This window comes from Sclerotinia sclerotiorum, genomic scaffold, assembly GCF_000146945.2.
Source record: "Sclerotinia sclerotiorum 1980 UF-70 scaffold_30 genomic scaffold, whole genome shotgun sequence".
Lineage (NCBI taxonomy): Eukaryota > Fungi > Ascomycota > Leotiomycetes > Helotiales > Sclerotiniaceae > Sclerotinia > Sclerotinia sclerotiorum.
In genome coordinates this window covers 146,753-168,586 of record NW_001820806.1, presented here as the reverse complement: position 1 = coordinate 168,586, position 21,834 = coordinate 146,753, and the positions used below count along the sequence as shown (strand labels likewise).

Genomic DNA, 21,834 nt, shown 5'->3' with positions numbered 1-21,834 from the left:
GTAAATGAACTTATTATTGCTCATTCTCGTCAACTTTTATAACTTAGATACATATATGAATTTGACGTGAAGAAGCTTCTATACGTATGTCTTGACGTGGTTCCTCGGAACCAGCTTCCAGCGACTCTTGTAGCCCAAGCTTCTTCTCGCCGTATCAAAGCCCTTTAAAATTGTTTCGTACATATCTATTTCATCCAGAATATAGGCAACAGATTCCGGGCGGGCTGAGGTCTCTGATCAGGTTCCAGTTATACAGATACGGTTCGAAAAAAATTTGCTTCGAAATATCGGGACTGAAAGCTTCCTATGCTTGTTTGTGCTGGAAAATAGCTCTTTCTGTTTTCGCTACGATAGGCCTCGATATGTTTAATCTTGGCCCCGTGACGTATGTTCCGTCCGGTTGTTGTGTAGTAGTATGGTGTCTAGAGAGGAAGTCTTTGCAAAGTTTAAGTCTTTGCTTCTTTTAATGCACTACATGAAGCTCATCAGCTTCAGACTCTGGGAAAACCGCGCGTTTCTAGAACATGATCCTAGATCATTGATCGTCAACACTTCTGAAATAGAGGCTCAAGTCTTCCAAAACCATCAAGCCTCGAACCAGATATTTGAAGATGAATCCATGTCTTTGGAAGTCCTTATCTGAGATTGAATATAACTTATTGTAGCAAATCCCAGATATCCTCAGCTCAGGTTCATCCCATGTAATGCGGGGTAGATAAGAAAGAATACAAAATTCCCTCTAAATATTCACTTTTATAATCGCATTTATAAAAACAAAGAAACCACCTCTTTCTGTCAATTTGTTTAACGGCGCCGGACGGTTCAGACGATATATATCTCTATTTCAGCAACCAGTCTTCTCTTAATTCCCCTGGTTCCTTTTCTCATCCTCCTCCCACAGTTTGCTTTCTTCAAGTCCTAGTCCCTCAAATATTCTTTATATTGTATGAGATATTCCAGAACAATGAGCACTACACCAGACCCAAGATTTCCCGACCTTCCTGGCTTGATCTTTGGCTTTTCTCCGTCTCAACATCGAAGAAGCTCCATGAAACGCCTTCTAAGTCGCTATAACGTTCAGGTGAAGGGTAACGATAGAAAAGAAGAAACTCTTCGGAAGCTTCTCGAACTTGAAAAGTCGCTTGGTGAAAGAGAAAAAGAAGCACTGGTGAGGTGGTTCGCCGGCGAGAATTCATGTAGAGCTCTAGCAGCTCTTTTAGGTGATGCCTTGAAGGTAATTGTTCCAGTCTGGTTTGATGTCTAGCTCATATAAACGTTGTCGAAGGCTCCATTTTATCACACTTACTAACTTTTTACTGTGCTAGCCACCGATCACTCTAGAGATCACTGAAAAACCAGCAGCCAAAAAAGCAAAACTCGAACCAGAAGACGAAGTTCTGTTCGCCGCAGTTAATGAGTGTAGGATTTGCATGGAAACCCTAGCACCGGAAAAGTTCCCACAAAGACGCATAGCCAGTACATGTGCACATCATCCAGCGGTTTGCTGTCAATGTCTGACCAAACATATCAACATCCAAGTTCAAACAAAGGCATCTGATAAGATTTTGTGCCCTGAGTGCCCGGAAAAAGTTTCCGATGCGGAAATAAAGAGTTATGCATCACCAGAAGTGTTGGAAAGGCAATATACTCTGTTCATTTCTGTCATAACCATACTAACCTATAAACCTAACAGAAAGGGAAGGAGAACATTCATTATGTCTCTTCAACACCTCCCAAACTTTACCTTTTGCCTTAATCCTACCTGCGAATCAGGTCAAATACATAAAAGCGCCGATCAGCCTATGATGACATGTACTACGTGTAACTTTAAAACATGCTTCATTCACAAACTTCCATGGCACGAAGACCTTACATGCGCCGAATTCGACATTTTTAATCAAGTCCGTGTTCGTCAAGAAGCAGCTTCCGAAGCATGGATTACTCAGCATGCGAGGCTTTGTCCAAACCCAGAATGTGGAATGAGAATACAGAAGAAGACTGGTTGCGATCATTTGGTTTGTGAGTGTACGTTGTATTTTCCAAGTCCTTGCTGTACACTGGTTATCCCAACTGACTCATGATTGATTCTTAGGTGATTATTGCCTCTTCGAATTTTGCTGGTGTTGTTGTGCCGATTTCCGGGCAATTAAGAGACAAGGTAATGATGGTCATAAGGTAGACTGCCAATGGCATACGAGCAATAAGAATGGTATACCTGGACATGGAAGAAGACGTGAGCCTGCCCTAAAACAGCCTAAAGAGGCAAAGGATCCGAAGAAATCGAAGCATTCGAAGAATCCGAAACTTTCGGATGCAGACCCAGCTTCGGAAAGATTGAATATTTCGACAGGACTGAAACAATTGGATGAGCCAATTATCCCAGAGGATAGGCAGCATTCAAATGCGCCAGTTGAACCACAGAAGACAGCGAATGGGATTGAAGTAAATCGGCCAGAAGCTTCAGATGATGATAAGCATCCGCCTGAACCAGATGTTCCAGAAGGTCTAAAAGAATCAGTTGATCCACAACAACCGAGAGAGGCAGGAGGAACAACTCAACCAAATCCACTAAAGCGATCTAGAGAGGAATAAGTTATCAGGATATACTCTTCTACATAGCTTCGCGATTAGACGCAAGTGCGATCATATTTGAATGCCAGCACTTTTGCGTGGCTTCCTTTCGTTGGACTTAATCAATATTTTCGAGGCATGAGTAGAAAAGAATTCATATTATCACTATCATTACTGGTGTATGTTTTGAGGTATGAGCTACTCTGGAATGCGACAATCATTAAACAAGAACATGTCCCACAACATGTGGTGACAATGAGACCTCAATAATCCATTCCGGAGTTGAACCCACTTCTAGCTTTTTCCAAATTTTAGACTCATCGATAAAGATTGAATAGGGAATGTTCTCGGATTGCCAATTTATGCGATGAAAAAATTGTTAAGCAGGTAAAGCATTTATCCAATCTTTTTCAATCTGATACTCTGATATTCATCTATCCCAATATTCCAAGAAACAGGACAGGAGAATTTCGGCGCAACGACCGAGAAGACATAAATTTCTTTCCACAAGCAGTAATAAATGTAGAATCGGTTCCTAGATTGATCCGATTCCAGGGGCTTGGACGCAGTGATTCGCTTCGTGACAAGTCAACGTCGCACTAGTGAAAGCCGTGCGTGTTTCTACTATCTTCATGAACCTTGAACTCGAAACTTTGTCCGTCAATGTTCGAATATAGTTCATCAGGGGAAGAAAATAGTGGACTGATCTCTGGGGTTTAAAGTTTACCCTGAAGCTTAAACTAGGGGTTTTTTTTGTTGCGGCTGCAATTTTTTATTTGTTCGCCAGATCTTGTCAATTTGACCTGTGGTGATTCTACTTCGAGTGAAGCTTTTCTCGATTGATTTGTGTCAAGCTTTCAGTCAGATATCATATACTATCATGAATAAAAGGTTTAAAAGGAAATATCGTTGAATCAAAATTGTATGAAATAGTTTTCATCATATTGTATCCCGAGTCCCGATTGGATGGTATTCCCAAACACTTCACGCACAGACTAGTGGTAACCAAGTCGCGAAGTTCCTACATCACCTTATATTTTCCTTCCTGCGACCATTAGGCAAGGCAAATTTCGTGGGTGCAGTAGGTATGAAACGCGCGATCTAGCCTTAGAAGATCGCGGGTAGAAATTCCAACCGTGTACCTTATGCACATCGAAGTAGTTAGTCGTTGGTGTCAACGGCTTTAGATTCTATTCATCCTTTGTCCTTCCCCGCGATTCTGGTGATCTAGTTGATGTGATTATACCAATTTGACATATGGTATACGAGTTAATGAACTTACTATACTGTAGTCTGCAGGACAGAAAAAGAAATTAATAAGCCGACTAGATGGATCGGAACAGTGCTGGACGCATTTGTAGTTGAGTTTTTTGTCATACCGGACACTCAAGGTAAGATTCCATTATTGTCTCAGTTACTTGCGTCTTCAGTAATACTAACTGATGGAAATTCAGACCATAACTCCGGGGCGTCATGCACCTTAATCAATTCTCCCTCCTAGTCTTCGCGACAGGAACAGGACTTTGCAATGCCTCTCTTCTCCGCCGTACATCCCAACCATCTCCCATATCCGTCACCCTAACAACTATTCCAAGCCTTTCGTCATCGCCTACATCTCCAACCTCCCAACCAGAAGTTACCACGGCACCTGGAATCAAAACTGCCCTAATCGCTGGCATTCTTACCATCGGCTCAGACTGCAATGGCTTCGTCCTCTCAGCCTCAAGCGCAGTCTATTCAAGTCTCGCATCCAACGCATCCGCCCAAATAATTTCTTTCAGCACCGCTGCCGCAGCCAGTATTTCTGTAGCACAAGCTAGTGCCGCCGCCGCTGACGCGAGTGCCTCGGAAGCTATTGCCTCAGTCCAATCTTCCGCCGCCGCTGCATTGGGAAGTGCAAGTGCGGAAATAACAAGCTTAAAAGCGAGCGCCAGTTCAGAGCTCTCCGCCGTGTCGGCATCACTTATCTCGGTCAATTCACTCGCCACACATAGTGCACAAGCGGCAGCATTGGCATTAGGCGCAGCAGCCACGGAATCGGCGTGGGCGATATCTTCACAATTGGCGGATGCAAATACAGCGGTGCAGTTTTCAAAGGCAACAACAATTCCAATGACGGTTGCTGTGGTGCTTATTTTAGGAACGAGTTTTGCAAGTAGTGTTTTGAGTGTATTAATTTATCGATTTTTTTCGCGGAGAAAAATAAAGAGAGAAAGGGAGAGAGAAAATGAAATTAGGGAGACACAGAATGGGTACAAAGGTTATGGGGAAGGAATGGAGAAAAACACAGCGAGTTATGGGGGTCCAAATCCAGGCGATGCAAACAATTACCCGGCCAGTACTCCACGATCTGATCGCTCCTCAGTCTCAACCTCTTACAACCAAACAAAATACGCTTCACGGTATATGAATTCTTATCCGGAAGAAGAAACTATGAATAGAGATTATGTAGAAGGTGACTATGAGAGAGGCGATGAAGATAACTACAGCAGACATGCAATAATCGATATTGAAAAAGAAATCGCAGAAATGGATTATCAAATGAAGATGGCAGAAGCGGAATTAGAGAGAAGAGATCGGGAAAGATCTATTCGTATAAGTGAGAGTGGGTTGAGTAGGAGTAGTAAGAGCATTAGCGTATTATTTACTCCTAGGGATACACTGCAAAGAGGGGAGGAAAGAAGAGGAAGCAATGCGAGGAGTGTGATGAGTACCAGTATGGGCATTGGTGAGAAACTGATGAGTATGGTTATGCCTTCTTATCGCCAGTCGCAAGCTCCGTCCGTTTACGGATCATCAACGCCTACTTCACCTTTTTCTTCGACAAAAGATTATAGGAGAGACTCCACGAGGGAAATAGGAGATAGAGAATTAGAAGAAGGAGAAGAGATTATATTCACGCTGGATGAGAGACCTCCTTCGTTACCGAAATCAACAACAGTACCGAGAGCAACGCATGCGTATACGCACAGCGATTCAAGTATCATGACGCTTAGTCCTAGTGTTTATGATGGTGGGAGTAGCAGTGGAAAGAAGAAGAATGGAAGAATAAGAGTAGATGATTCTCCGACGATAGGAAGAGAAGATAGAGGGACGGGAGGGGGAAAGGGGCCATTTGCATTTTCGATCGGGAAGGCTTTTTGATTGAGCATCCTGTATACTAAATATACTCTGTAGTCTTTGTAAGATATCCTTTTTCGGGTTGGATGGTTTGGGGTATAAAAAGGAGGAAAGGAAAATACAATTGGAATTCTGATAGTTCTTTGAAAGACTAGTTCCTGTAGAGGTTACATAAATAATGAATAGATTTTTTGGGTAGAACGCAGATTATTGAGTGATTTATGGGAGGGATGGTGACTTAGTGCAGTTTCGGGCAAGGAGTTACTTTATGCTGTTTGACTATATTGGAAGCAAGACTTTGCAGCTGCTGAGTGAGTATCTGGACCAATGGATGACCACTCATGTTATTTGGAGTTCAAATAACTTGCGTCCAGCTTCTCGATCACTATGCAACCTTTAAAGTCTCTTCATGAAGTTCACTTCGTAGCTGCGTGCAGCTACCAATGATTGTAGTACCGGCATTCCTTCTCAGCGGCTGGTGCTTGTCCATGTTTTCATGTATACTTCGGACACACTCCCGCTGAAGAGCTTCTTGCGGCGATTTGTGCTTCGCATGATACCCACATCATATATGTGTCGCATCGCATAACTAAATTGCCCTCTTTGAGTAGCCCTAATTTCTTTCAAGCTTAATTAGCCATAACCCACGAAGATAGGTGAATGTTAAAATGCATAGTGATTCCAACCGAATTCAGGCTCCTTCGGCTCGCCAGAGTCGTCTCGCGGTCCAGGTGCGCGACACTCGCTTGGTTTGACACATAGGGAGTCTGGAATCTGTGCAGATGGAACTCTACAGCCGCTGCTAATATGAACATTTCTCAAGGTCTGCAAAGTCCCAAAATAATACGAGGTGGAGATTAAGTCCAAAAAATTGATTAGAAGTTTCTGCTCAACATGTTTTGACTTGCATACCTACATCAAGTTAAAATTTTAGAGACTACAGTTTGTGTATACCTAGTGGGTATCGTCTTGGAAGCAGGTGAAGGCTGTGGATGTTTCGAGGAGGCTGAGTCGTATTTGATACTTCTTCACAGAGTATTTACTTGATCTATTTACCAACACCACCTTGAACCATCCCAGTATCCACTCAGCCATTTTGAAGATGTACATACTGACAATTGGTGGTTTTAGCGACAACATCAAGCTAAGTTATCAGACGTGCAATTTGAGGTTACTACTGAAGTATGAATCCTGGCTTGTACTTTGTTTTCGAATTATCAATCGAATCTGCACTTACCGTTTTCTCCTAGGATAAATTTACTGCCATCTGAAAACGAGAACAGTCCAACTCAAGGCGATACGTCCTGCGCTTTCAGATAATATACTGATATTTAGCTGAAAACCATGAAAGTTTGTCCTCAGTGAAGGCATTTGATCGAATGTTGAGATGAGGGGTTCCAAAATCCTACGAGTCTGTCCCAGTTATCTTTAGGTATAACCATTCCCACCTCCATCGTCAAACACATTGATAGTCTCTAGCCTGAGTACATTCAATATCGTTCAGACTAAAAACACAACAGCCTGCAGCATATGAAGAGGTTGTTAAAGAGCTTGTTTTGTTCTTTGTTTTGGCTGGCGACTTTTATGCCGTATGTGCTGGATTTGAGGTTGCAAATACACCCTAATAGAATCTATCACTTGACAATTAATCACCATAAAAAATACGAAGAGTACATGATACACTATAGAGAGCATGCTGCAAGGATGTATGCCAAGATTCTCATTTTCCCGGCAGCTTTTGACTTGAGGAGTTGTTATATAAGCTTTGATAATCGGGAAGCTTGACGGGGTAAAAGGGAAACGAAGTGCACCTAAGACTGGGTTTCAAAACCAGATGAAAAATTGCCTTTTTGTGCAACAAGTGCGAGAGCGGTTTGCTTAGAATACTAAGTTTTAGCTAGTGTACGTGAAAAAATGAGTTGGTTGGCAAGACAGGAGGAGCGAGGAGGTAAGTCAAATCCTACATTCACTCTATTCTTCTTCTCCGAAGTATAGTCACTCCAACGACTAGAAATTCATCAACAACGAGCAAAACCATATGTCAATACTGTTAATCGCAAAATTAATAGGCTACAACAGCGAACGTTCTTACTACAACACCTATAGTATATTAGCGCAAACTGAAAACAATCTTAGATTTTTCGGACACTTCCTCGACCTTGATCAATCTAATAGAAAGGCGGAGTTGGCGATGAACTGTAGTTTTTGTATCGAAAACTTTTCAGTTCAATGCCATTCTTAAGCTGACTTGCTTCCCTGGATGAACTATATATCAAACAACTTTGACTGGGGCATCACAATCAGCCGCGCGAAAACAGATTCACTATGGTATCAGAATACTGGAGACATAGTGCCTGAGCAGTAAGCTGCTCTGCGTAAAGTTCTCTCCAACCCACAAAGTTGGTTTATGGAACAGTATAAAGTTAGTGTTTGGACCAGTATAAAAACTCCGTGCCCTCGGATCAAACCGATAGAAAGCTGATGGAGACCGGGAACTCCAGGTGGTGAGAAGGGCTCAATTTCTCTCGTCATTTTAATCTACGTATAAGAAATGCTGGGGAATATTACTCTAATAGAGGACGGTAGACAGCTCTGCTGAAATAGGTCGGTCGCAACGAGGAGCATTGTCGATCCATCATTCACATTGCCATTGAATGATTACATTCTTGGGAAGAGTGCAAAAAGTCCGCTACCATTTTCTGAACTTGCTATCAGATGGACGTCACTTGAGTTCCGTAACATGCCATTCCTGCTTTCGAAAGGCGCAACTCGAAGGACAAAGCAGAATTATACTACCAAAACTTTGGAGTCTGTGAGCAGACATACTCAGGCTGCTACGAAGTAGTTGAGGGTGGTTATTTCAATCTGTTTGCAAGAGTCATGTCTTAAATACTGAGAAATACAAAAATGTACCCAGTCTCTGGATGTGTTGAACCCAAAACCACGGCAAGCGGTAGTGAAATCCCGGAACAGGAAAGTCATACCCCGCAGACCATAAGCTAGCCTGCTCCGATAATGGATGAAGCCCGATCCAAATAAGGTGAGGTTGACTTTACAAATTTCTTAGTTTCCCCCATCGCAGTGGTTGATGAGAGGGATAAATCTTTATCCGACCCCGCTTTTTATTACCCGCGATCAACCTCCTTACAATTCCTTTACCAAAACATCCAAATTTCAAGCATATGAGATACAAGTCATTACAGATGGCAAAGTAATTGGAACGTCAAAATGGATGAAGACAATTCCGTCAAAAGGCAATAGGTGAAGTAAGTTTCTATTTTTTCTCTACAACATCCCATTTCACTTCATACGCACCAACATCAAACAAAAAACCACCTCAAAACCACAAATTAAAACCTTCACCTCAAAATCATCACAATGCCCATCAAAAAGATTCTCCTCCTCAACGGACCCAACCTCAACCTCCTCGGAACGCGTGAACCCCACATCTACGGCTATGACACCCTCGCCTCTATCGAATCATCTCTCAGCACCTACCTCTCCTCACTTACTCCCTCCGTCGAGCTTCTAACCTTCCAAAGTAACTGGGAAGGTGCACTCATTGATCGGATTCATGAAGCCCGTACTGATGGAACGGATGCTATTGTGATAAATCCCGCTGCTTTCACACATTATAGTGTTGCGCTGAGAGATGCTTTGACTGGTGTTGATATTCCGTTTGTGGAAGTGCATATAAGTAATGTGCATAAGAGGGAGGAATTTCGTCATAAGAGTTTTTTGAGTGACAAGGCGGAGGCGGTTATTTGTGGGTTGGGTGTTTTTGGATATAGGGCGGCTGTGGAGTGGTGTGTTGGGTATTTGAAGGAGAGACCGAAGTTGTAAGGGAAAGGGGAGATTAGACTAGGATGTGGAAAATGATATAGGATGTATATGTAGATGGGGAAGCTTTAAATGAATAGATGCATAGGCTGTGTGATTCATTAAATAGGAACTACTCAATCCAACTCCGAGTGGTAGTTGTTGCTGATACCTTTTCCTGTTTGGGCTTTCTATGTTTCAACCCAGTATAAAATACGAGTTTTCAAGCCTCACTTATCTATAAATAAATATTTGCAATGGACCAGTGCATACTGGAAGCAAGAAACTTGTTCCGAAAAAGGCATCCAGGGACATGTATCGATTTATCAAGGACCAAGCCTCAAATTTTTTCAGTGTTTCTATTCCATATATACCATTTTCATTGTCAACTACGACCACATTGCCATGTATTTTTACTGAATTAGTGCAAGTTTTAAAGCAACAACAAGAGCCATAGGACAAATTACAAACCGAGTGGATAAGCTCAACCTAGACTTAGTACTCGGAGTATTATAATCTTGCTCACATTAGTCTATCCCCGAAATTACACTGTGGACCAATAGGCATAGCTGCCATCATGATAGTGTATTACGTGAGTCCCCCGCAGTTAGGTTGTTGATGTCCCAAGTATGGTTTAGGGAGTCCAAGACTTGATCTTAATTATTTCCGCTGCGGTACTGCTGCATCAGTTCTTATATTATCCAGTTGAATTGAAAGCGTCGAAACCATTTCTATAATATGTCAAAAAACATGCTATCTGAGGTCTTTATTCCTCGAGGGGTTGTGATTTAAGGTGAGGCCCAACAGATTATCTAAATAAAGGCTAAATGTGATTCGATTCTTGGGCTAGTTCACCATTATCGAGAAATTTTCTTTCTATTTATAACAATGAAAATACACTATCGAGAACAACATCATACGAAATTAAACACATTTCCGAATATCGAATCATGATCACTGCGTGAAACGAAACAATCTTTCCATCATAATCCCATTCTCAAAAGAACGATCACAAGCCTTGTGAACCGGGGGTTAAAATCAACATTCGGCATCTTCTTTTGCACTTGCCTCAAAGTCAAGTACTCGATCCTTTTATAACACCGGGGCAAGAAAGCGAGAATACTATGGTCTGACTATAATCTAAAGTCCAAGTTCGGACTAGCTGTTATTTGTCAAGTATTGCATGTCATGAATTCTTCGAGGAGTATAAAGGTCCTTACATGTTGATATGTTTTAACACTAAGTATGTTTGGTTCCAAAGAACCTTCATGCGCATGGAAATAACCAGCGTCGCGGTTTTTTACTCGTCAGGATTGAAGAGCTTCAAGTCTATGCAATGAGATAGACAGATCTTCATCGAAATTCTCGCATAAATCTTCTTGTTGTCAATGATAACAAGATCTGGTAAGTGACAACTATAAGACTAGTTAGGAATAAGTACTTGTTCTTGGAGTGTGTTTGTGGTAGGCTAGAGATAGGCTTATGATTGTGAGCAGAAGTTCCTAGGATTCGGAAATCAGGCTAGTATGAAAGAGTTTAGTGAAGGACAAACCTCGTCCTTGATCTCTATTTAAATGCGCTGTACTCAAGCCATATTCATTCAAGGGACTACGCTTCCTGCTTTTTTGTCATCTTAGCGACAGCATCTTTGCCTCATTCGCTCAGATGGGGCGCGAATATGATATTGTGTGAGTGAATCGGCCATGTCTGTTTTCCTAACCCTGGGTAGTGAGGATATACAAACATGTAATTTAGCGAATGAGTGATGCAGCCTACAGGAAGAAAGTCGCGTCTCCTGAATGGATAGAGATCAAGATCTTAATGCTACCGTCTACCGTGAAAGCTGCGGAGAATCCCACTTCGGCTGATAAAACTCAGTCCACCTCTGTCCAATCTGTCATAAGCAAACTAATATGTCTGTATAGATGTATAAGTATTCTCATTTTATTCTAACAATTATCATACCCATGTTAAACAATCAATGAAAAACACCCATAATCGGAAGCGACGGCAAAAGAAGACTCAACCACAACAACAAGAATCAGGACACCAAGAAGGAACGATTTTTGAAAAATGAGTAGGTCTCACCAAGAGATACAGTCATACCAGAAGTAAAGCTACCCGCCAGGAACATCCAATTCTTTCGGAGCTGGATATTCGCTTGATATATGATATTGTATATTTCGTTGCACTGCCCGGTGTTTTTTTGATAGCCATTAGCTGTCTAGCAGTAGCTATGCACCAACGACTGTTTTTCTCCATATTGAAGTATATAAACAACTAAATCTGCGGACCTATTGATCCATCCATACAGTAAGTGACGAAAAAGGCACAAACTTGAGGGAGGTCCGTCAAAAATTACTCCATAACCGCCATAGATTCAAGCCCATCTTCCTCTACGAAATATCGAAGTGAGAGCTCAGAATTATCTCAAATGTCATATTCCGTCATGCTCATACTGCCATTCTTTATTTCGGTTATTATTCCGCAATTAATAATGTACGAATGTACTAAAATGACAGTCAAATTCACCTTGATAAGTTGCAAAATTCAACTGAATACATCCAAGTAACTCTAGAATTATCGTCAAAAAGAATGAATGGAGGATGAGTGGATGACTGAATATGGCGCAAACAATTACTTCCAGTCCTTCATCCCCCTCTTTTTGATTACTCACAGGCATGATATCGTCACTACACTCATACCATGTTTTTATACTCGACTTCAAACCTCCTGTCTTCCTTCGAGCCAATTTACTTACACTAGAAAAAAGCCCCCGCAAAATGATCTACGTATACAACTAGCTGGGCCATTACGCATCACTTCATTCTAACTTCCTTCCCAAATATCTCTCGAAATATAAATAAGTAAATCTACAGATTTGACAATTCACAATGATTAATTAAACTCTGCCGCTTATACCCCTGCATTGGAAAATCAAAGAATCATGGTGTTATGAAATAGGTTATTAACCTCATTCTTAATTCTTCAGACCCTTCACTTGAATATATAATAGTCCTTTTTATCTCCTTTCCATAAGATATCCCTCAATTGTCTCACTAACTCCCTAAGTCTAGTACCCTACTTTCCGGCCACCCCCTAATTCCGACCACCTTTTACACCAAAAATCATGGGTTTTAACTATTAATAACTTTACAATTAATCCACAAAATTTGATGAAATTTGCATTATAAATTTATTATATAGATATTAGTAAATTCTAAAAATTTCAGATTTTTCGCGATTTTATTGATTGAGAAGTTGAAAGTTGAAATTACAATTTTCAATTTGTATAAGATTGTTACGACGGGCTACACAACTACCAAGACACGTGATCACAAATGATCAATAGTGATCATTAAGGATCACTAAGGATCACGGTATAGGTGATCACTGATGATCATTAAGGATCACTAAGGATCACGGTATAGGTGATCACTGGTGATCATTAAGGATCACTAAGGATCACGATATAGATGATCACTAATGATCATGAAGGATCACTAGTAATCATGAAAGCATGAAGGACTATATAATCAAGATGGATTTCCTTTGTATAGAGCTTCGTGCTCAAGATCAATCATTTAGTATATCCTACTATTAGTTACGAATTGCATATCATTATTGTCATTACTTAAGTCCCTGCTTGACGCCTAGTTATAAACCACCTCGAGAGTCTAGAGCACTTCCACGTGATCTAGACGGCAAACCTCGTAACAAAGATTTATATACAAATTTGAAAATCTTAAAAACCTTCAATAACTTTTCAACAAAAATTACTAAAAATAAATTATAAATCTTTTAAAAATGTATATAATATAATTAATTATTTAGATTAATTTATTTTGAAAAATAATCAGTAATTATTTTCTAAGACAAATTGATTTATTGTTACGACGGCTATCTTCTACGCCGCGTCACATGACTAAACCAAGGTAACGTGATTAAGTCACGTTATGGACCGCTGCGCGGTCCTGACTAGCCATAGGCATGAAGGTCTATATAATCAAGATGGATTCCCTTTGTATAGAGCTTCGTGCTCAAGATCAATCATTTAGTATACTCTACTATTAGTTACGAATTGCATTATTGTCATTACTTTAAGTCCCTGCTTGACGCCTAGTTATAAACCACCTCGAGAGCCTAGAGCACTTTCACGTGATCTAGACGGCAAACCTCGTAACAGAAAAGTGACCGGAATTAGAGGTGGTCGGAAAGTAAGATATTAGATTTATCCTACCATCATTATTATAATTATCATTATCACCGAAAACTTATATCACATCAAAAACCTCCAAAAATAAAAACAAAAATAAATATCAATTTTGATTTTATTAATATATCATAATCGATTTTCTGACTATATTAGAAACTAAAAAATTTCCCATCATCCTGACTGTCACACTCAAGAATACTGGGTAAAGTATCTTGTATTAGAAAATACTAAGCTAAGGAGAAAAGAAGAAGGAAAACAAGAGTAGAGAGTTTTCCTATGATTAAATACAAACGGGGCATGCCACGTGACCCGGAGGTGTGAGGCGTCACACTGACTATAACGGAAATAAAAGCAAAAATCACAGTATTATTTGAATCAATAATAGACTTTTATAACAATACAAAAGCCCCGAATGGATGGATCGATAAATGAATAGATGTATTTCTGAGCTTTATTAGATCAGGAAATATAACAAGGTATCTCTTGTTACGAGGTTTGCCGTCTAGATCACGTGGAAGTGCTCTAGGCTCTCGAAGTAGGTTTATAACTAGGCGTCAAGCAGGGACTTGAAGTAATGACAATAATGATATGCAATTCGTAACTAATAGTAGAGTATACTAAATGATTGATCTTGAGCACGAAGCTCTATACAAAAGAAATCCATCTTGATTATATAGTCCTTCGTGCCTATGGTTAACTAGGAATCGTCGTTCCTGGGAACGAGCGTTCCTGGTTGTTCCTAGGAACGTTCGTTCCTCACCGTTCCATCACATGTTTTATGGTCATGTGACATACTAATCGTTTTGGACGTAACATCTCTATATTGAATTTTAAAACTCGTGTCCTGACCGGATCGATATTTATCAGAAATTTATACATGGTTAAATGTTCAAGTAAGTGGTAATTAGTTAGCCTTTTTTACTCCTAGAAGAGGTAAAGGTAAATTTATACTAGTTCATATATAAATACCTCGGAAAATGTAAGGGTAAGTGATGGAAAAAATCTATAAGAGATCGACCATGTGGACACAGTAGGTGCCTCTTGGTTTGTAGAGATAATTAATCTTAAGTACTGATCCAGCTCGTGTGTTTAAATTCTACCTTGGACTTTGTCACAGGAATTCTAGTTGAGGAACAAGATGAGAGTAAGATACACTGTTACTATTCCTGATATGGCTGTAGGATTAGATTCATTTTTAATATTAATTATATTGAGATATAATTAGTGGTGGAAACATCTGAATAATAACAAAAATCAAACATATTGATATTAAATTCCCAAAAGACGATACAAAATATAATCCGAATACTCATCGAATACCGATTGAATCTCGAAACTTTATAATTTTATATTCACCTTGCTCGTTTCTACCCCTCTATCTTTCTTTGAGAGGGAAAATCCCCCCTCACCATCTATACCTTCATATTGTTGCGCAATCGTGAAAGTTGTTCGTTATATATGATTTTTCAATATTCGAGTTTTAAGATACTTTTATATGTTCATGTTTATGTGTGTTCACTTTGAATGTTAGGGAGTGAATGATGGAGGGATTGTTGTAGGTGAATAATTGAATGGATTCCTTTACGAAGATAATGTGAATGTTAATATTGACCATCCTTAAGTAGGATGATGAGATCACTCATTCCTTATACCTGATACATCATACGATATCAGGAAATATATCCCAGCGGACTATAAAAGTACCCCATAATTAGTCTAAGATCAATCCTCAATCTTCAAGTCAAAAATCTACATTCTAATTCCTTTAAAGAATAATAAAGATAATTAAGGATTTCAATATCATATTGTTGAGTTAATTAAAGATAAGAATTAACAGCTTCGTTTTTGACACAGTAATTAAACCATCATTAAATTTCATAATTGAATGCAAATATTAAATAATTAGTATAAAAGAGACAAGTGATGATGATTATCATCAATGAAGATCTGCCGAAACTGTAAGACTCTTTGCATACTTTCTTTTTTAATATAATACATCTTAAATTATATCTGCTGATAGATAAAGTAGTGAAGTAAATTATTCAAAATTTTAGTCCTACAATATAAATAAGAGAATCTATCTTCTATACCACATTCTCATACTCTTAAATTCTCGCACTCATTTTTACATACTTCCCGAGGTCCTTTTGAACTTCTCTGTGTTTGTATGTGTGTATTTAGCGTTGTTTAGGGCATATATAATTGATTGTAAGTTCAATTTTGGCTTCAAAAAGGAGAAGAAAAGGATACGATGGTGTTTGGATAGGATATCTAGAATATTATCTATATTGAGCTTTGAGGGAAGGATTTATAATATCATTATTATCCATCTCCTATCTCACAGTCGAACTCATTAAAGCATCAATCCCTCAAGACCACCTATTAACCCGTCACATACTCAAAATCCGACAACAGTAAAACAGGAACCACGCCACCACATCACAAAACCAAACCTAAATCCTCTATTCTAACTTCTCAAATTCTAATTAATAGAAATATACTCTATCGCAAAGACAAGATAGAGTTAATGAACTTAACAAACAAGACAACGAAGATATAGTTGTCAATCCTGGGTAATGCCATTAGATATGCATATTTTTCTTATTCTTCGCACTTCTCCATACAGAGGTTCTTCTATACTTCTCTTTTGAATTTTGGGAGAGATAGGACGTTGAGCTTACTAAGTTACTCTAAGTTACTTTACCGCGGTAACCGATTGATTGATCTGTGATGGTATGGTATGAGATGGAATGGGATTCAAAGGTAGGTAAATATTTAAGGGAGTTAACAAGACGGGTTTCTATTTGCCAATTTCGAAATCTAAAACAGCCAAATAGCACACATGGAAATTTGAAGATGTAGATAGGTAATTACTAGGAGGTTTTAGAGTTGAAGGTTTGGATGATGTGTTTTGATTATATATTTGGATATGATAAGAATACATGTTTGGAATAACGGAATTGAGCGTGTCGTTGTAAGATTATACAGGTGACAGTCATACAGCAAAAACTTTTTTGTTGTCAGTATAAACATGATAAGAATTGATGAATGAGGAAAGACGAAATCAAACGTGTCGTTACAATCTTATACAGCTGACAATCAAACAGCGAAAACTTTTCCGTTGTTATTATGCTAGAAGGATCGCTATATATAAAATCTTCTTCCAATTCAAGTAATAGAAAAAAAAGAAAAGATATAGCAGCGGATATAGATATAATCCGATAACAAAACCAAACATTCTCATTAAATAAGATAACTGCAAACTTCCCAGCTCAACTTTTTACTCCGTAGACATTTGGAGATAAAGTAACCTAAAAGTGCACCAGTATACCAGTACCAGTATAAAGTTATTGGTGTATCTAGCATCTAGCATCTAGCTTACAACTTTCATCATAATTAGAATCTTCATCTATCTCACAATACCTACTCCATACCTATCTATGTAAAGAGTAAATGTACAGATATCAAATTCTACGACCCCATCAAAATACGCATTTATATTCATTCGTCAAGTTTCTCAATTGCAATTTAGTGGTTTATGAGGGGTAGGTATGTACCATGCCATGGTCCATAGTATGTACCTACCGGTATACCGTATACGAGAGAATGTGCGGGGCGATTCATCCTTGTGTATTCCGTAGAGTTCTAGATTGGAATCTTATTTGCATGTGGTGTGGCAGGAAGAATTGCGGTGGAATATTTGCCAGACTCAAGTTTGGTATAATGATAGGGTTGGGTATACACAGTACTTGTAGTTCTTTTCGAATTATATAGTAAATGGTATTATAGGTTTTGATGGATTTTTTTGAAGAATATCAGTTCTTAAGGTATTCCAGATCTCGGTGTTGTATGGAGATTGAAAGATGCAGATTCATAAATATCAGTCTTTACTTGGGTTGAAATGATTCCTCAAACGAATTCAAACTTCATGTGGATCTACTTCATCTTCTTGCTGGTAAAGTAGAATGTTGCGTCGGATAAAGTCAACGAAGGCAGGATGCTGACTTAGCCTCCAGTCAAAAAATCAGTAACCGAGGATAAGTGAGGGAAAATAAATAGGAGGTGAGGGTATTTATTCATCTGCATGAAGGAGGAATGGATGATAGATGGTAGAGATATTGCGTATGTTACATGCGGCATTATTTTGGGGTTGGGGGAGGGGCGGTAAAATCCCGGGGTAGATTTGAACAGCATGTTGATTTCAATTGGATATATTCGATATTTGTGATGTTATCTCTATTTGTTTCTTCCCGCTGTCCGATTTGATGTTGATGATGTTGATGATGATGTTGATTCAAAAATATGAATATCTCAATCTAGCTACTTAGATGTAAGATTACTGTAGTAGAGTAGCATTCCTAGGATGATAAGCGAAACGGGATAGTTTTCGGGAAAACGGGATGAGAGTGAAAGAGAATGATGATAAATCTTATTGAGAAGATAAACCAAAATTGAAGCAAAGGTTAGTTTATTACAATACACCGCACTCGGTCGGAATAACAATTCCATTTATTTATTTATTTATTTATTTATTTATTTATTATTCCGCATCTAACGAATAACTGTACTTACCTAGGCCTCACATTTCACATCTCACAACTCACCATAACCCCACAACCTCCACCATCTTGCAGTACCTACATCTTGCAGAAATCACCCACAAGACTCCATCAAAGGATCCAGATTGCAGGTAAAATCCAACAAAACCACACGGAAAAGGACTTCGGAGTTTGAAATTACCTCTTTCCACCAGTTGTTTTCAGCTGCATGAAGTTTGACTCCTTCCCAAAAGAGATAAGAGAGACGGGCTACTTCATTTACTAAGACGGAAAATGACGAAAGCGAAATGCAATTTCATGATAAGAATGTAACTTTACAATTCAAATCAAACAACCAACATGGAATTTGGAAGGAATTGAACGAATTGAATGAACGAATTGAAGGGTTGAATTGATTAGAGGATGTATAATCTATATGTAGGTAGGTAGGTAAGTAGATAAATTATGATATCCACTTACAAGTAAGTAAATAAGTATGTATGTAAAGAAGTAATAAGTATCTGAATCTTGAATCTAGAATCATGATACATCCATCCAAACATATATACATCCATCCATACAATACAATACACTCAATGTATCATAAAACCCCCTTCTACTCCTTTTAAATATATTAATAATTTAACCATTTGACCATTTGACATCTTTATTACATTACCATCTCATAACTAATTAAACAAACCCCATCCAATCCATTGAATCAATTCGCCAGTCCAGGTCCAGTAGTAACACAGTTAATAAAGAAAAAGGGAAAAAAAGGGTTCACCAAAAATGGCACTTCATACTACTACTGTTACTACCACGATTAATCACCCTCATCATAATAATAATAACCTTACTCACCAAGCCCGAGCTTTAGAACCACGGCGTCATTTCAGCCTCGGGTTTCTGCTTGCCAAAGATTCCATTCTGATAAATAGTTATCATCAGCCTCCGAGGAGAAGACATCGCTTGTTACCTTTGAATTTGGTGCGACTTCCTATCTTGGAAGAATTGGATTCGATGAGTATGAATGTTTTGGGTGAGTTTTTTTTGAGTTTGGGGTTTTGGAGTTTGGGGTTTTGCGCTTTGGGGATGGATGGTTATTAGGGCGTTTGTATGCTTCTCATGATTAAAGGATATTTACTAATATGTTTGGAATTCCCCGTTTAGTATCGAAGGCTAGAAAGGTATGATTTATTTATTTTGGATTTGATTAGAAATATGACAGATAGATGGATGAGGATTGAATATATGCGATTGAAAACTTGCAGATATAAAATCAATTGAGGGATGAATAGAAGATTTACATACAAATACTAATCATATCTCTAGCCAAAATTCGATTTAGTACTCAAAGTAAGTTCCCCTTTACCCCTTTATACTGGCGCATTCGCATCACATTCACATCCTTCCCTCTGCGCACAATCTAACAAACACCCCTAGTTAATAGATCTCAACAATGTCCCCCTAACCAGCGGAACCGCCTACATAAAATGGACACTCCCCAACACCACCGCAGCCGAACACTCCGGACAAACCTCCCGATCCCCTATAAAAGAACACAAAGTATCCTGGGACTACACACGTACAATACCCATCCGACTCACCATCGACAAGAATAACCATCTCTCCGAATGTCTCGTGCACTTCGAAGTAATCCAAGATTACAACGTGGGAAATTCCGCCAAAGGGGAACGAGTTACTCTCGGACATATCACGTTGAATTTGGCAGAATATGTAGATGAGAGTGAAGTTGAGGGGGAAGATGGAGTTGTTAGGAGATATTTAATGCAAGACAGTAAGATTAATAGTACGGCGAAGATAGGGATTGCGATGAGACAGATAGAGGGGGAGAGGAATTTTGTAGCGCCTCCGTTGAAGAGTGCGCCTGTTTTTGGGGGGATAGCGGGGATTATGAAGGGGGAAAATGGGGATGGTGATGATGTTGGGAGTGAGTTTGTGTTTTTTTCTTTCTATTATTCTATCGAATCCTACCTATACCTACCCGTCCTCCATTTCAACGATTTGCGGTTTAGGAGAACCCAGAAAATTAACACATCAAAAGATATGCCACAACTCCAAAAATCCTCCGACAAATCCGATCTCCACGATATGTACCGACGAGCACTCGCGGCGTCATGGACCGCCTCCCCAGCCGAAATGCTAGCCGATGAATGCGTCGAAGATATATTCGCCGGCGGCGACGGTTGGAAACACGATGCATCTGAAACTCAAACCTCGGATTATACTTATCATCGAGATACACCACGGATTGTTCAAGATGAATTAAGTGCTAGTGGAGGCAGCGGCGAGGATTTAAGAAGACATAGGAGAATTCCTAGTGATGCGAGTCAGAGATCTAATATTACGGCTACGAGTTCGAGTGGGAAGGGTGGGGGTATAAATATAAATATGAATGTGAATGGGAGTGGAAATGGAAACGGAAGCGGAAATACAGCAAAAAGCCATCGCTACAAAAAAAGCACCGACACAACCCGCAGCGCTATATCCTCTTCCTCCCGCAGCGGAGTCTACTCCAGCGGTGAACGTAGCGTAAGTGGCCAATCAAATTTGAGTTCCAATTCCCATTCACATTCTCATATGGCAGAGAGAGAGAGAGAAAGAGAAAGAGAAGAAGAAATATCAAGAATGGTGAATAGTGAGAGAGGAAGAACAGGAGGAAGAAGAGGTTTAGGTCATATTCCTGGACATTCATTTTCGTTTGCTAGACCAAGGGAAGTGGATGAATTTGATATGAGGGAGGATTTGGTGGCTTGGAAGTTGCCGGGGGAGGTTTCTTAGGGTTTTTGAGGGGGTTGAAGAGCTTGAGGTGTCTTTTTCTTTTTTTTTATAAAAAAAATCTGGGAACTGGGTGTGTGGGAGTATGGGCTGAAAAGTTAGGTTGGCTTGGGTTGGGTTGGCTTGGATGGGATTGGTTGTGGTATGGATGGAGGGAGGGTGTTTATATAATATATAGATAGATGGTAGATGGCATAGGACGGGCTGGTTTAGGCTGGGTGTACATTCTTATTTATGTATAGGTACTGTGCAGCAAAGGGCTTCTATACGGAGTCTATGGAGTTCACGGCATTCTTTTCTTTGTCCAAAAAAAAGAAGAGAAAAAGCTAGGAGCATTGGACTATTGCTTGGGAGTATAAAATAGTATAGCATAGCATAGCTAAGGGGCTACTCGAGTAGGAGCTGGGAGTTTGTTAACTTGTTACTTATTACTTACCTACCAGAAGGAAAAGCAAGCTAGATTTGTTTTTACTTCTATTTCTACACCTACTTCTACTTCTGTTTGAGTATTATAATTTTTTTAATTTCTTTTAAATTACTATACGTATAATCAGGGTTATTTTTTTAGTGTTTCTTATATGTATATATAAGTAAGTACCACTGCTAAATAGGTATAAATACATTGGTTATCAAGGAGGGATATTCAATGTAAACTGCCGAACCCTGCTGTGTCAGTCTTGTGCCAGCATGTCCTCTAGCATATCGAAGACAGTCAGTAGTTAGCGAGAGATGCGATTTTGGCTTCTGGGTGTCATGTTGGAGTTTTTG

At 39.4% G+C, this 21,834-nt stretch overlaps 8 protein-coding genes across 8 annotated transcripts; 6 read left to right on the top strand and 2 right to left on the bottom strand.

The window, feature by feature from the left end:
• Window positions 1-362: 362 nt before the first annotated feature.
• On the top strand, window positions 363-643 carry SS1G_14182 (predicted protein; the record flags this gene model as incomplete). The annotated part of the gene is made up of 2 exons (XM_001584849.1): window positions 363-385; window positions 490-643. The coding sequence occupies 2 exons, from the start codon at window positions 363-365 to the stop codon at window positions 641-643; spliced, it is 177 nt and encodes a 58-aa protein (XP_001584899.1).
• Window positions 644-964: 321 nt separating this feature from the next.
• SS1G_14181 (hypothetical protein) lies at window positions 965-2,592 on the top strand (the record flags this gene model as incomplete). Its single annotated transcript, XM_001584848.1, has 3 exons — window positions 965-1,234; window positions 1,326-2,019; window positions 2,093-2,592. The coding sequence occupies 3 exons, from the start codon at window positions 965-967 to the stop codon at window positions 2,590-2,592; spliced, it is 1,464 nt and encodes a 487-aa protein (XP_001584898.1).
• Window positions 2,593-4,044: 1,452 nt separating this feature from the next.
• SS1G_14180 (predicted protein) lies at window positions 4,045-5,715 on the top strand (the record flags this gene model as incomplete). The annotated part of the gene is made up of 1 exon (XM_001584847.1): window positions 4,045-5,715. The coding sequence occupies one exon, from the start codon at window positions 4,045-4,047 to the stop codon at window positions 5,713-5,715; it is 1,671 nt and encodes a 556-aa protein (XP_001584897.1).
• A 930-nt stretch (window positions 5,716-6,645) lies between these two features.
• SS1G_14179 (predicted protein) lies at window positions 6,646-6,786 on the bottom strand (the record flags this gene model as incomplete). Its single annotated transcript, XM_001584846.1, has 1 exon — window positions 6,646-6,786. One exon carries the CDS (start codon window positions 6,784-6,786, stop codon window positions 6,646-6,648), a length of 141 nt encoding a protein of 46 aa, XP_001584896.1.
• Window positions 6,787-7,605: 819 nt separating this feature from the next.
• On the top strand, window positions 7,606-8,239 carry SS1G_14178 (predicted protein; the record flags this gene model as incomplete). Its single annotated transcript, XM_001584845.1, has 3 exons — window positions 7,606-7,639; window positions 7,761-7,889; window positions 8,193-8,239. 3 exons carry the CDS (start codon window positions 7,606-7,608, stop codon window positions 8,237-8,239), a joined length of 210 nt encoding a protein of 69 aa, XP_001584895.1.
• Window positions 8,240-9,069: 830 nt separating this feature from the next.
• Window positions 9,070-9,534, top strand: SS1G_14177 (hypothetical protein; the record flags this gene model as incomplete). The annotated part of the gene is made up of 1 exon (XM_001584844.1): window positions 9,070-9,534. One exon carries the CDS (start codon window positions 9,070-9,072, stop codon window positions 9,532-9,534), a length of 465 nt encoding a protein of 154 aa, XP_001584894.1.
• A 1,800-nt stretch (window positions 9,535-11,334) lies between these two features.
• Window positions 11,335-11,479, bottom strand: SS1G_14176 (predicted protein; the record flags this gene model as incomplete). The annotated part of the gene is made up of 2 exons (XM_001584843.1): window positions 11,335-11,418; window positions 11,465-11,479. The coding sequence occupies 2 exons, from the start codon at window positions 11,477-11,479 to the stop codon at window positions 11,335-11,337; spliced, it is 99 nt and encodes a 32-aa protein (XP_001584893.1).
• Window positions 11,480-19,415: 7,936 nt separating this feature from the next.
• On the top strand, window positions 19,416-21,069 carry SS1G_14175 (hypothetical protein; the record flags this gene model as incomplete). Its single annotated transcript, XM_001584842.1, has 4 exons — window positions 19,416-19,454; window positions 19,600-19,623; window positions 19,711-20,218; window positions 20,333-21,069. 4 exons carry the CDS (start codon window positions 19,416-19,418, stop codon window positions 21,067-21,069), a joined length of 1,308 nt encoding a protein of 435 aa, XP_001584892.1.
• Window positions 21,070-21,834: the final 765 nt, after the last annotated feature.